The sequence below is a fragment of the Cololabis saira genome, chromosome 5 (genome assembly GCF_033807715.1).
Source record: "Cololabis saira isolate AMF1-May2022 chromosome 5, fColSai1.1, whole genome shotgun sequence".
In the NCBI taxonomy this organism is placed as follows: Eukaryota; Metazoa; Chordata; class Actinopteri; order Beloniformes; family Belonidae; genus Cololabis; species Cololabis saira.
This window is the reverse complement of record NC_084591.1, coordinates 25777783-25792278: the sequence shown is the minus strand read 5'-3', so window position 1 is coordinate 25792278 and position 14496 is coordinate 25777783. Positions and strand designations below refer to the sequence as shown.

The window sequence follows — 14496 nt, the reverse complement described above, 5'->3', positions numbered from 1 at the left end:
ATCCATTGCACGTCAATGCTCCACAGCCCTGTGTAAACATCTTACCTCGCTGCATTTGGATTAGCTCTTCCCTCAGCAGACTCATCTTGAATGATCTGCAGCACTTGTGAGTGTGAAGGGTTTCTTCCACGGTCCAGACCCCTGACAGCGAAACAGAACTTCAGTCAGTGCTTTGGGTTAAACTCATCTCCGCTGGCTTAGCATGGGGTCTTAGCTCCTCCAAAGCGTATATTCTTTATGTGTTTATCTTGGACACGGACAGGGAAAAGCCTCGGAATAATGTGAATGCAAAGGAATCTACAGGGGAGAGGAGGAGCAGCTTACCAATGTGTGCATGTCATATATTACCCTCAAGGACCTCTGTTTCTTTACTAATTGGGTTCCAAACAAATAATATCTCTCTCTCGCTTAGATTTATTTCTTTTGATCTTCATGGTTTATAGTGTCGGAACAGGAAAGGTTGGTATAAGCTCATACTTTCCTCTAATCTCTCAAACTCCAGAGAATGGAAACATATGTTTGAAGCCAAACTAAAGTACAACAATGCTGTCATTCAGAAGGAAAGGAAGTTTAGTAAAACACAAGTAGATTCACTCACAGTTGGCTCCGTAAATTGCACTTTAAACCAACTATGTTTTATATTCACATAATACTCCATCTAAAAAATACATTAATAGCATCTGATGATGTCAGATATGCTAATTAATGCATCATTTGTTTGAGGTTCACTCATTGGTTTGATGCAACAATATAGAAAATACTTTTCCAAGGGAAGATGTGTGTGCTCTTTTAAGAATTCAAACTTTTACTGTAATAAGATATGATTCAGTGCTTGAGACAAAAGGACGGGTGCAGTTTAAGCAGAAATATCTGGCTTTTGTTGAAAATGTAATTTAATCATTTTGTTATGAGTTTTGATCAGTGTCATGGTTACGAGCAATATATGTCAGCTCTGTGATTTGTGCTTGACCAGGATAATAAACCATTTTTTTTATACAAGACAGGATGATTGCCGGTTTAGCTGTTCATATGAGATATGGTTAAGACATTTTGCTCCCACACAGTTTTTGTTTTTTTATCATAACAATCATTTATACTTTATATATCACACCTCCACAATCCTAAGTTCCTAAGAGTTCTCCGACCTGGATTGCATCGGTCCAGTTCTGTTTTGATAAGGTTTTTATAAATGTGACTTTGGGATTCTAGAACTGGATAAGGACATTTTTCTTCTCATAAGCGTTTTTTAATGATATGATGACAAACATGTATATGCTTGTGGTTGGATGTGAAACCCACTCTTATATTCTCAGGACAACAATTGGAGTTCAGCAGTCCCACTGATGTGTGGAAAGTAAAATATTTATTTGGAAGAAAGCTGGAAAAAAATACAGTTGTGGTCTTACAAACAAACCTGCCAAGTCACATCCTTTTGTATATCTGAGATTCGTCTGTAAATTACACGTACGACTCCAGTTCTAAGACCATGTTTCATCAAATAACCTATGTTGCAATATCTAGCTAAAAAAAGAATGAATGAATAAATAAGTAAACTGACTCGTGTTAGGCTTTTTCATAGTTATTTATTGGATGAACCCAAGAGACTTTAGGGATCTCATGGCTTTTCTTATATCCCCATTAGTGGCCTTGTCCTCATGATTTCCTCCGGAGGTTTTGAAAAGATTGCGGTAAAATCTGTTGTACAATTCTGAACCCTAGAAATTGAAGTTGAATATCATTAAAATTTTCTATTGAGTATTATAAAAAAAAGTCAGTTTTTCTTTATTTTAGTTCTCTGTTGATTTATGACGATGCACCTGCCTTTTGTTTTTGGACTATGAGCGTCCTGGTATCAGTTTGCACCCTGCTGATTGGAGGGAGTATAGACTACATTACAATGGACAAACTATTCCATCACGTGACCCGTCGTGTTGCTCAGTAAGCGGACAAGAATACACCCACCGCCAGTCAAAGTTAGCTTTGCTCCCAACTCCTTCAGCCAAACGCTGCTGAAATATCTGCAGAGCTGCCGTCAGAAATTTACATCGGAATATACCATATAAGATATTGACTCGACCGCGAAATCAAACATGACCGTCGCATGTAGTCAACGCTGGGTTAATACAAATGGGTGGTTGCTCCTCTAAACGCGGTAGCATGATGAGGAAGTGATAACGGCCAGCGATTGGCTGAGCAGACCGTCAATCAATCATTTTAGAATTGATTGACACCAAAACGGTTTTTTTTTAACTACACTATATATATATATATATATATATATATATATATATATATATATATATATATATATATATATATATATATATATATATATATATTTCTGCTCTAAAGTCTGACATTTTACCACGGGAGTCAACATAGATTGACATACTTTTGGAGCCTTCCTCTAGTGGCCAGTTGAGGAACTCCAATGAAACTTGGGAGGAGCCTGAACTCTGTCCCATCTCGCCGTTCAAAGCAGCTGTGATTTAGGATGAGCAGCTTACCAATATGCCTGTTATTAGAGATGTTTACATATCACGTGTTCCTTGAATTAAAGGAGCTTGAGGCAAGAATAAGAAATGAGACTCATTAGCGCCACGACGACCGTCGGGGTTACTGCAGCCAACAGCAAAGCCGGCACGGGAGAACGCGCATGCAGCGTCATGTGACGTCACATCCGCAGGACAGCGCGGGAAATTCGGGCCCGGAATTGCAGCGCATTTTGCAGCACACAGCCTGTTCAAGGCAATGGAGAGATACACTAGAGGGCTCATTCTTTTTGGTTTGGAACGCTTCATCTGACATTATTACTAGAAAACTTAAAACGTATAGGCATTTTTTTCATAAATCTTGTCTCAATCCTGCCTCATGCTCCTTTAACAGTTGAAGTCTTATTGCAGGTTCTGGAGATTTTAACTCAGTACTCGCTAATGTTTTGTCCTTGAAAATGTTGCCTTTATCAATGCCTGTGACAAAGATGTTTAATCTCACGCAATCGACTGACACGACCAGTCAGCGATCACAACTATCATGTTTATCTTCCAATCAGAAGATTGACGGTCCCGCCTGCCCTGCCACATGTTGAAACGCTGTGAACACTGAACCACACACATAAGTACAACAGTTACAGTATACCTTCTCCAACTTCCAAAAGACGTTCCTGCTTGAAAGCCCTGATGACAAACTTCTCCCTACACTTCTTAAATGAGTGAAATCATTGCTGCTAGGTTTTATATTAAGTTGATAAAATTTTTTACCATTTTATATGTCAAAAATATCAAACTTTGAATCAAACACTTGGATCTGAAAAGCCAGTGCTTTCCAACCAGACGCGAGTGTTGTGAGTGTGCTGGGGTTAGCGTGACTTTGATCTGGAAACGTACAGATGACGATCTCGTAATAGTCTCTGACAGTCTAAATGAAACACTGGTCTCAAAGATCTAGTTCCCTTTGATCATCACGGCTGAAGAGGTTACACAGCCTGCCATTGTTGACTCTGTCCTTGACTTTGTCAAAGTTGAATTATTTGCACTTATACAATTGTTACCATCAGTGAAAAGCCAGAAGCTGTGGCTCATACAGGTAATATTTGGCACACAAGAGCGTTAAAGGAACATCCTGATGTTAAAACAATCCTCGGTCAATTATTAGATGTCTATTTCATATTACTGGACCGAGATGCACTTTTAGTACACATACCTGTACAAAGTTGAAATTACCTCAGTTTGCCAGTCCATACTCCACACTGTCACTTTAGTAGAAATGACATTTTTGAGTTATGCCAGAGGCCTAAAATAGCTATTTCTTTTGACTCAGCTCCGCTGCCATTTTGCTGCCAACACATATTGTGTTCTATTTTGAAAGTGGTTCCATTCATGTCGTCTTGGTTGTTAACGAGAATTTACACTCCTTACCATCTGTCAATGGATCAAGGTTTGTTTCAACTCTGGCGTGTTCTTTTAATAAAGGGAAGTGTTTGGTGATTGAGGAGCTGCAGGTTAGTGGATACGGGAACATACATAGGTTGAAAAGGTGCATAGCACACCATGCTGTATGCCCTGAAGTACTTCATATTTTTGTTCCAGGCAATAATGCTCAATGTTGAGAACAGGAACAATAAAAGTGTAAAAGTGAGGTCTCACAGTCTCATCTCTAATATTGACAAAAACCATCTACATTAACTTTGAATTCCTGCCCTGGTCGTCTCTTGTGACGACTGCGTGCCGCTTTACAGAACTCTGTCAGATATGAATAGCGATGCTGCTGGTTCACGGAGCGATCCAGGACATCATGGCAGGGGAGACTGTGAGACTCAATAAAGCAATCACAGAAATGAACATGATGGGGGGCCGTGCAAGACACCGAACTAGAGTAAATCTCTGACAGGGTCATAAAAGCTAATTCACCTCCGAGTAGGAGGACATTCTGAGCTAAAATTAGTGTCATTTTGGAGGTCTATGCGTTTCCTCTGCTTTTGCACATCTCCTCTGTCTCTGTATTGATTCAAACTCGGAATCAGCGTTCCCTGAACCTTAATGTACAGTGAACATTTGCCATCTTGATCTCCTTCATGAATCCATGGAACAAAATGTCTTGACTTCAAGGTTCAGTTATGACAGAGAAGATCTTGTTTTGCACTGATTCTCTCAGACGTTATCACGTAAAAACTGCAGTCAAACAAGCAAACTACAGGCGATTGGACAGGCTTTTAACATCCTTTATGCCGTTCACCCATGTTATTTTCTCACTGACCCCTGAACACCTGTAAACACACAGGGTTCAAGGACTAATCCAGAGCCAGGAGCAATAAAAGTGAGTAATGATTACCTCTCACTGCTTTCCATTTTCAGACAAGCCAACCTAAACGACGCAGCCGAGAAGTATTACGGACAAGCAGCAAGCCTGAGACCCAACGTGAGTAAAACCATGACTAACTATTCATGCCCATTACGGTCTGCTCTGATGGTAATCACAGTCTGGGTGGCTCTCCAGTGTCATTCCTGGCTGCTCTGCATTCTCACAACAGCCTTCATTGTCGCTGCAGCTCAGAATATTGTGCTGTTAGAGGTTTGTTGTTTGTTTTTTAACTGAGCTCAGAGGTTTTTCTTGTGCAATATCCATCAACAACTTCAAAGGAGAGGCCAGCGTAAGCAGATTGGAAAGAATAATGATGATAACACTCATTCAGGGCATCGTGACATCCTGGAAATGAATAGGGTCCAGTCTTCAAGAGCTCTGACAACTTGGGTCAAGTTGTTTAAACAAGGGCCACGGAGGGGAGGGGGATATGTTTGGCATGTGGTCACCTTGTTTGTTCCTGTGCCTTGATTAAAAAGGAGCAGTTTTAGATTAATGATCAAATATATCCTGACAGAGGTTATGGTTTAACTTTGCATGCTCAAAAACCCCTGGTACAATATATGCAAACAATGACAAACAGAAACCGGAGTACAACATGGGATTGGACTTGTGTCAATGTAGTATTCCATTTTTGCTGAAGCATTGTGTATTTTTAACATTTAATTAGACCCAGATGGAAGATAATTTTTCCTGTTTCTGTAGTGCAGATGAATACATCAATATTGAAACAGTCACAGGGTTTAAAGTGGTTTGTGGGAATTTTCCCCGCTAAGTAGTCTCTGATCATTTGCAAATCACTGCATCTGTTCGTATCCACTTTTTACTCAAGGTTTTATAGAAACGGTGTAATGGAAGTAAAATTTATATTCCTCATTTGTGAAATCTAGAGTGTCTGTGTTGCTCAAATTTCAGTTTCAGGCCTGGATTGTGGAGTGTCACGCTGACATCACTGTTTCTAGCAGTAAGTAAAATTATAACCCCATATCTAGAAAAGTTGGAATAATAGAAAAAAAAAAGTAACTCAAACATTAACTTGGACTTTTATGTCTTTGCAGACAGTATCAATCCAAAAAAACAGTTTTTTTCCTCATCAACTTTATTTTAATGTGTTAATATACATCCATTTCTGAATTTCAGGCCTGCAACGCAGTCAAAATGGAAGAACGGTAGAGATTTTACCACTTTGTAAAGTTATCTTTCCTTTTCACATCATTAAAAAAAAGCTTTTTAGAGGATATTAAGAAATTAAGTGTTTCAGTTACTTTTTTGTTTTGTTTTTATTTTGAGAGAGATGTTTTCTTTAAGGCAGGAGGCACCCTTCTGCGTTAACGCTCACAGTGGTATAAATGACTTCTGTCAAGGCCACTGATGTATATCTCATATGTACTTCATAGCTCCAAAGATGCTGGGCTTTGGACTTGTTGCTGAAATCAGTCTGGCAAATAGCTGTTGTTGTAACGTGCTGCGAGTCTAAAATGCAAAGTTGACAAGAAGAAAACATGAAATGTCTTGTGTTGATATTGTCTTTTGTTTCCATATCATCCCTACTTCTGATTGGAAGTTGTGTAGTCGAGCATCTTCCACTATCTTCCCCGGTATTAGCCTTCATTCTCTTCAATGTAACCCGATTTAAGCCATGCATCCTTGTCTGTTTTCATTTGTCATTTCATGGTTTACTGCACCTTGAATCTTCTCTCTCCACAAGCACTGCGGCTTTATATTAAACACATATGTCTGCTCGGAGTGACTGACAAAGAGGAGCATTGTCTTCATTCAAGGATGTAGTCCTTAGTCTGTCCAAGTCGCTATTTCTGTACGAGCTTAATCCTGTCAGATTATTGCTTAGAATTGGTCATTTTCTGCAATCCGTCTCCTTTGAATGTTTCTCTTTTCATTCATTGATATTTGATTTTGTTTCCCCCCTTGAATCCTTATATCATCACATTCAGGCCACTCCCATCAAATGCTTACAGTTAATATGGTATATTTTGTTTTACAGACTCACTCTCTCTTCCATGCCCCTTTTGGCAAGGGAGGACAGTGAGAGAGGTTTCAAAGCAGCAGGAAATGAGAAAAAGATAAATAAATAAAGGCTTTTGACAGGGCAGCTTTCTGCAAAGGGTTTCAAGTATACGGAGGAATGCAGGGGTATAAATCAAAAAAGTCTCAGATATTTAAGGTAAACAGTAGAAAGGTAGTAGAGAACAAGCTTTGGCCTACAGGGTAGATTTGAATGCAGGAACTGATCATTTGTCCAAAGTTGAGGAAACGATTCTTCCCCAGAATGAGATTTTCTACACAGCCAGTCATAATTATCGTGATCATCAGTATAAACCCTGGGGATCACGGAAATATTTCAGAGTCTGCCTGTTTCCTGCATTTCAGCTTCACGCATGGATCAAGTTTGACTCATCTGTCCAGCAAATATCAGTTTAAACACGTATTCCTGAAAACCCTTTTCATGTGATCAGCACTGATGTTTGTTCTTCCTCGCCTTCTACAGCCTTTCCTTGAGGCGTGTCCTGTCACACGTTTACTGCATTACCCTGATCTAAAGAGAGAATCAAACTGTCAACACAAGGAAGAAACAAAGCATGAGTTTACAAGGAAACAAAGAGTAATCCTACAAATTTTGGGGGATAAATCTCAATCATTGATGATGATGATGATGATGATGATGATGATGATGATGATGATAAGCATGTGCTCAGGCTATGTTTCTACTCTCATTGTTTTGCCCAGAACGGATACACATTTCCCTATTTAGCAACAGATGAAAGCATAGTTTGCACCACAACTGAAAACAACAACAAAAAAGAATCAAAACTTTACTGACTCTGAATTTTTGAGCCATGGATGTTCCACTGATATAAAAAAAAGCAGAGGGTCAAAAAGTGCATGAATAGCACGTTGAAAGCATCTGTTGGCACTGGGTACGACCAGGCAACCCCTACTTTATTTGCTGTTAATTAATGGGTAGTCTTTACTGTACTTTGGATCTGGGAGCCTTATTATCAGGAAAGATGTGAAGATATACAGAGTGAACTTGGTTGATAGACCGTAGAAATCTAAAGGGACTCATTAGCCACCTATCATCTGATGCCAGAAAATCAAAGGATCTCTAAATACGTATTCTCCTCTTAAAGTCCCATCAAAGTTTTTCAAACAATGCCAGAACATCCATCCCAGATGAGGAAACCTCAATATGCTCATCTGTAGACACAAAGGGATACATGATATAGACTTCACACGCAGATACACAGTGCTTTACGTGCTTTATGCATGTTCAAAAGACACTTTGGGTTGCAGACCATTTGCTAATTATATCTTTGGTGATGTATGTTTTTCTTTGTTGTTTTGGTGCAGATGTCCCGTTTGTGCATCTGGCACAAACACACTCTTCACTAAACTTTCCACAAGGGTATTACAACTGTTGTTTTCAGCATTCACCTATTTGTAACCTACAAATCAGTTTTCCCGTGTGGCCTTCTCTCACTCACTTTAAACTATGACCATATGGATAAATAGTTCTATTTTCCCCCGTAATTTTCTGACTGGGAGAAGCGATCTTGCTTGCAGATTGATCCCCGGCGTTATTTTGTGGTCCAACTGAAACGATGAGGTCAAACGGAAGGTTATTCATAGCAAAAACAGCCTCACTGTGACTTCGGCCATTAAATTCAACAACTGTGACTGCTTATGAGATGTGAAATATTTGTAAAAAAAAAAAAAAAAAAAGAATGGTAAATGTAATCCTTTAAATGTAATCTTTAAAAATGCACATTCAGTGTGTGGGAAACAGTAAAACCTTTGGCCGTGCTCGCCCTTACTTTGGGGAAATCATCTGTTGCATCTTTTATACGAGTTGAAGAAATGGCTCTTCTCCAAAGGATAGCAGGGTTACGCCACAGTTTCCTTGACTTACTTATCAGCGTTGCCGTGCGTGAGAAAAGCACCAATACTGGACATGTTGTTCCTATTTAGTTTTGCATGCATGGAGCATCACTCATTCCACACTGGCATGGAAAATCAGAAATATTTTTTAAGTTTTTGTTAAAGCCCTGGGTGGAGCACTTGGGAAGAGGGGACGGTTACAGTAAAACAGTCTACAGAGTTAGATATCTGCTGGTTGGTGACTTATCTGCACTGGTACAATAAGTTGACCTTTCAAATGCAAAAAAATAAACTTCATTTACTAAAGTGCTGAGATTCATCTTAGTCTTTTAATGCTAATTTAATGTGGGTCCCTGGTAAAGATTAACTGAATGAGATCATTTCTCATATTCCACTATATTTTTATTCTGCTTTCATTGTTTTTAGTTCTCACAATTCTCGAAGATGTATCCATGATTAATTTCTATGACATGAGGAGGAAATTGTTAGTCTGGGCCACAACACATTAATTATCTCTGAAATCCTTTAATCATGTGTCACTTTTTGGATAATTACAGGAAATTGTCACGAACAGATGATTTTTCTATTGGTTTTATGTGAACATTGCTGGTTCTCTATGAATTACGGTTTTGGAAATGACAATAGTCTTCAGCAATAAAATAGTAGCTTCCCTACAGGATTAGGGTTTTTCTTCCACATTTAAAAACCAAAATTGTGATCAGATGTGGCCCCTCCCATGGCCTTGCATACTTCATGGTCTCGGCAAGATTGCACCCCAGACACTTTTCCTGTACTTATGTCTTCATGACTCATCCAGTGCGCTGATGATGATTTCGCCCCTTGGCACCAGCAGGAATAAACATCATATTATTCTAGACCCACTTCAAAGTGGCGTTTGCTCTCTCTGACATCTGTGGCCACAGACCAGACACGGCGACATGCAAGGCAGCTTGGTTACTGAACTCCAAACACGCTCTGGGTGATCTGACGAGGAACAACTGAAACGCTCTCAGCGGCTGCGCTACAGCCTCATGTGACGACCCAGAGCTCTTTTGCAGTTATTCCTTTTTTGTAGTCATCAACTGTGACGTTTTTCCTTAAATTAAAGTAACCGGAGCTTAATATTTCAGAAACGGCATCAAGTCTGTTTGGAGCTTAATTCACTGCATGTGCTTTCTGGTATCAAAGACTTCAAGTCAAATTCCTTTTACATTATGCATACCCACAAATTGAGAATAAGATTGAATGAATTATTCATCAGCACCCTAATGTGGGAGTTTAAATTTGAATTTTTAATTGAATTAAGTCTGCACTCTTAAAAAGACCATATTTAGTCCGTAAATTATAATTATGTGAATACCAACAGTCTCGTGTGCTTTCCCAGGCAGCTGAATCACTTTTTTTTTTTTTTAAATACACACTGTGCCGACTTTACAACAACAGGGAATTACTTTTGGCTTCGTTATTCTCGAGCAGAACAGTGACTCGCTCTTTGCATCACAACTTGAAAACAGCTTGGAGTCGAGGGTTTTTAAACTAATTATGTCTTAAAATGATCTTCTCTTTTTCCCCCCAGTACCCTGCCGCCTTGATGAACCTCGGAGCAATCCTCCACCTCAATGGGAAACTGCTAGAAGCCGAAGCCAATTACCTCCGAGCACTCCAGCTGAAACCAGATGACTCCATCACCCAGTCAAATCTGCGTAAGCTGTGGAACATCATGGAGAAGCAGGGCCTGAAGACCACCAGCCCCTGACTTCTCCCAGCTCGCCTACTCTGCCATCTGTACGCCAGACCCCGAGGGAAGCGATAGCCTCCGCGCTCCTGATTCCCTCCTCACACCCACGAGAGGTGGAAGACGCTGAGGGAGGATGTTTGCGCAGCGAGGCCGTGACTGTACCGCACAACCCTCCTCATGACTTCTGAGCTCTGCAAACACCTCAGGCCAGCGGCTTTCTTCAATATTGCTTACACTTAGGCAGGCGCTACGTGGTATTTAGACTCTAAGAACTTTTTTCAGAATCACTGCACTCGCAAAATCCTTTTTATTTTTCTTGTAGAGCACTTGAAGTAAGACCACAGGTACATCCTTACAGCAGTGTGGGATATAATGAAAAGGGTGAAGAACAAGACTCTTGAGTGCTTCATTGAAAGTTTTTATCAGTTCTTGGTGTAGCTCGCTATTCCATCTTGAAAATGAAGGAAAGATGATCAGATGAAGAATGAATGCCATCTAAAATCTGCAGATAAATCATTGTGTTTACAGCATATCACTTAAATTTCCCATCCGTTCATTGTTTCACATCCACGATGGGTCACTTGTATTTGCTCTTGAGATCTCACACACTTCATAATGAAGTTATGAAAATTTGTAGCATTATTAAAAAGCGTTTGTAGCAGATGACCTGATATTCAGTGTGAAGTTGAAAAGGGAATTTAATTTGTTAGCCATTTTGGAAGAAAACGCCTATAAAAGCTCCTGAAAGGCAGACTTTTACCAGATACAGCATGTTATATCAGACATTTAAAAAAAAAAAAAAAAGACCTAAAATCTTAAATCACTACATTTTCTGATTTTGCTTAAGAGGACATGATAACCTTTTTTTGTCCAGTGAGAACTGGGAATAAATGGAGCAAAAAGCCTCTTTTGTGACAATAATAAAAAACAAGCCAGATATCTCAGTGTTTAGATACACAGCCTTCCCACTTCCCTGAGCTCTCACTGGGAGGTGTGTGCTGAGTTGCACCAGATGAGTCATTCTAGTCAAATACAAAAGTTATGCTGATGCACAACTTCTCATCAGAGGGCAACGCACAGTCGCAGTGCATTGGAGGGAAATGTTTTAATGCCTTTGAATAAAGCTTTGTCATTGTGTTTCTATAAATGAATCCTAATATATACCTGCAACATGTATAGTAAGAAGTGGAAGAGTAGCCAGAAGTAAACTGAGGGCTCAGTTACTGAACAACTTTGGTTTGATAACACATTTCCAGTACTGTTAAAACATTATTTTGTACATATTTTGTGCATTTAACATCAAATTGTTTATTGTTGTCAACAAACAGTAAGTGAAACGGCACCTTCCCGAAGATTAGCGCTAGTACACTATTTTTGTTTGTTGTCGGCCACAGTCCTCCCTGTGTATCTTTGTCTTTTTTTTTTTATCGCATAGTAAAATGATCGCTCTGTGTTGCCTAGCAACAGAACCAGCTGGAACTGTGTTTTTGCATATGAAATGAAGGAAGTTAGATGTTGTTAGTTATACTTTTGTGGTCATCACTGAGTGAGATCTTCAACAACAAATGTGTTAAATCTGAAATGGAGGGCGAAGATTTTGAAACGTGTGACTTGCTGCACTTATAATGCTGTCACCACTGTTTTGTTAAGTATGATGGGAAATGTTAAAGCAGCACAAAGGAACATCTCCAGTTTTTAGTTTAGAGGCTTCCCCTGTGGGCATGAAGGTTATGTTGCTTTCACAACATCAACACTTACTCTTTCTCTTCCATCACTACTGTCTGAATATCATAGTCAACTTTTGCAATGATGTCAACTGTAGGTCTGCGAGAAAGCTTCGTCATTTTAGTCCGTCACTTACGAAGGTTTTTGTTGATAGTAGGGATGGAAAACTGCAGAAACTGGACAATTCTTCCTGAAAGTGATCAAATATCCCTTCAACTGAAACTGAAACTAATGTTTTGAAGGAAAATGATAATCTTAATAATTCTTTTTTGCTGCTTTAAGTGAGTTATCACAGTTCTCATTTCTTACCCAATGCTTCACACATACAGTCAAAACATACTGATTCATTGTGTGTGTATATATATTCATAGATATAAAAAAAGAAAGTGTTTATGAAAAAAACACATATTTGTGATTGCTTGAGGGAAGGTTTAAAAAAAATAAAGTGTTTCACTGTGTGTCTGCTCAGGGATCTCAAGCAGTGGGTTATCGTAGAAATTTGTTCATGGAGCGTTTACTAAATTAAAATGTATTTTTGAAAGTTGTTGTATTTGTATAAATTATCAAGATTTGTAGCCCTTTTCTCCTTTTTGTAATATAAAAACTGAAAAATGTGCCAGAATAGACACTTTTTTTCTTCCCAATGTTGCTTTTTTTCTTTTTTTTTCACAATAAATCTATGGTGTTCTTCTCTTTTGGGCTCACGTGTATATCATTTTGATATTGATCACATATTTACTTATACATATCATGGAAATTTTAAACACACAAAGTGTACTGAAATGGGAGGAACACCTCCAAGTAAGATTTTCTCTCAACTGCTGTGGATTTTAGACTTAATGGGGTGGTTTTAAAAGCCGCCAAGGAACCTTTACAGGGTATTTCAAGTTGTCACCCCCCTGCAAATTAGCTAAACTGTGTCATAAAATCAACTCAAATGAATCTCCTCTGCTTTGATCCTTGAACAACAAAGAGGAGGTGTAAATATTCCCATATGGAAGGGGTAGCGCGGTGCGTACATATGGCTGGTGTGTCTCCTACCAACCCCCCAAATCATACCCCGCTGACAAGCAAAAGGCCCATCCCTGCGAACGAAGCAGTCTGCCTTGTGATGTTTCTCACATGTCTGCTCGGAAGGTCTGCTCCCATGGTCTGACCCACCATGGTGCCCGGCGCTCCGTGTTGGACTGGAATGCGCAGATGCTGCTTCTCTGTCTCGTCCGCTTCGTCTCCTCTTCTCATAACACAGGTGCATCTCGCTTCATTTCAGCAAACAATGAATCTTTTTGGTTTGTTCGGTTGTGGAGTCACGCTTCCCATACAGTGCACTTTGATGTCTCGCTATACAAAATTAAATTGTGCCTTATTATCTGGTCTTTTTTTTTTTTTAATTAAGATAAAACTAAACTACTATAACTACTTTGTGGTGTAACTTCCCCACAACAGAAACGTATTCATCCATTAAACTTTATTTAATTGTCTAGCATGGCTTTGGATGAAACCTTCTTTACCTCCATCCAACATTTAAGAAAACCAAGAATGCCTGTCTTTCAGGCTTCTTTGTGCTTTAACCTTGTCTGCTCCAACACACTTGAAACTAGGAGAAAGGAATTTATCTCATTATGCTCTGATCTGGAAAATCTGCCCGCTGCTATCAAGCAAATATTTTGTGGTATGCGCTGATGAGCTATCATTACGTTGATCTCCAGCGCCTGAGCCAGAGAGCTCACAACAACCGAGCGGCTTCTTTAGACTGTGCGTGATGCTGAGAAGTCCGTTCCTCTGGACTCAATACCCATTGTTATTGTTTGATAGAAGAGGCATTAAGATGAAGCTCCTGCCTCAGATAGGGACTCTGCATCGAGTTATTGAAGTGTTTTGATGTCTAAAAAAGGAAGGAAATTGTATTTCTTCGGCATTATGGTACACTGCAGTGTTCCCTACCCGGTTCAAGTCAGTTTACAGACATATCACTGCCTTTTAAAAGAAGAACTAGCTGACCCTCGTGGATGGAAAACTTTGAAAAATAGGCATAAATACCTGATTTTAATATGATGGCAGCAGCGCTTCCTTTTGTAAACCCACTCTGCCTGGAGAAGTTGACGTTACATGGAAACTCGGCCGCCTGTGTCATCATGGAGAACAAATGTTAGAGAAAAGTCTCCAGAAGTAAATGTTCACAGCACCCTGAAGACAAGTCTTTTGTGCATTGGAATTGTACAACGTGTATTTAAGCCTCCAGTCACGTCTAAGAAGATAATTTATCACAATGTAGA

General features: G+C 39.4%; 1 protein-coding gene across 1 annotated transcript in view; it reads left to right on the top strand.

Annotated features, from left to right (window-relative positions):
* tmtc2b (transmembrane O-mannosyltransferase targeting cadherins 2b) overlaps nt 1-12913 on the top strand; it is a 105184-nt gene extending 92271 nt beyond the window's left edge. The window contains exons 11-12 of the mRNA XM_061721361.1: nt 4854-4917; nt 10334-12913. Of these exons, the coding sequence (XP_061577345.1) occupies nt 4854-4917; nt 10334-10513 (244 nt within the window). The 3' untranslated portion in view covers nt 10514-12913. The remainder of the gene's footprint in view (nt 1-4853; nt 4918-10333) is intronic.
* Nucleotides 12914-14496: the final 1583 nt, after the last annotated feature.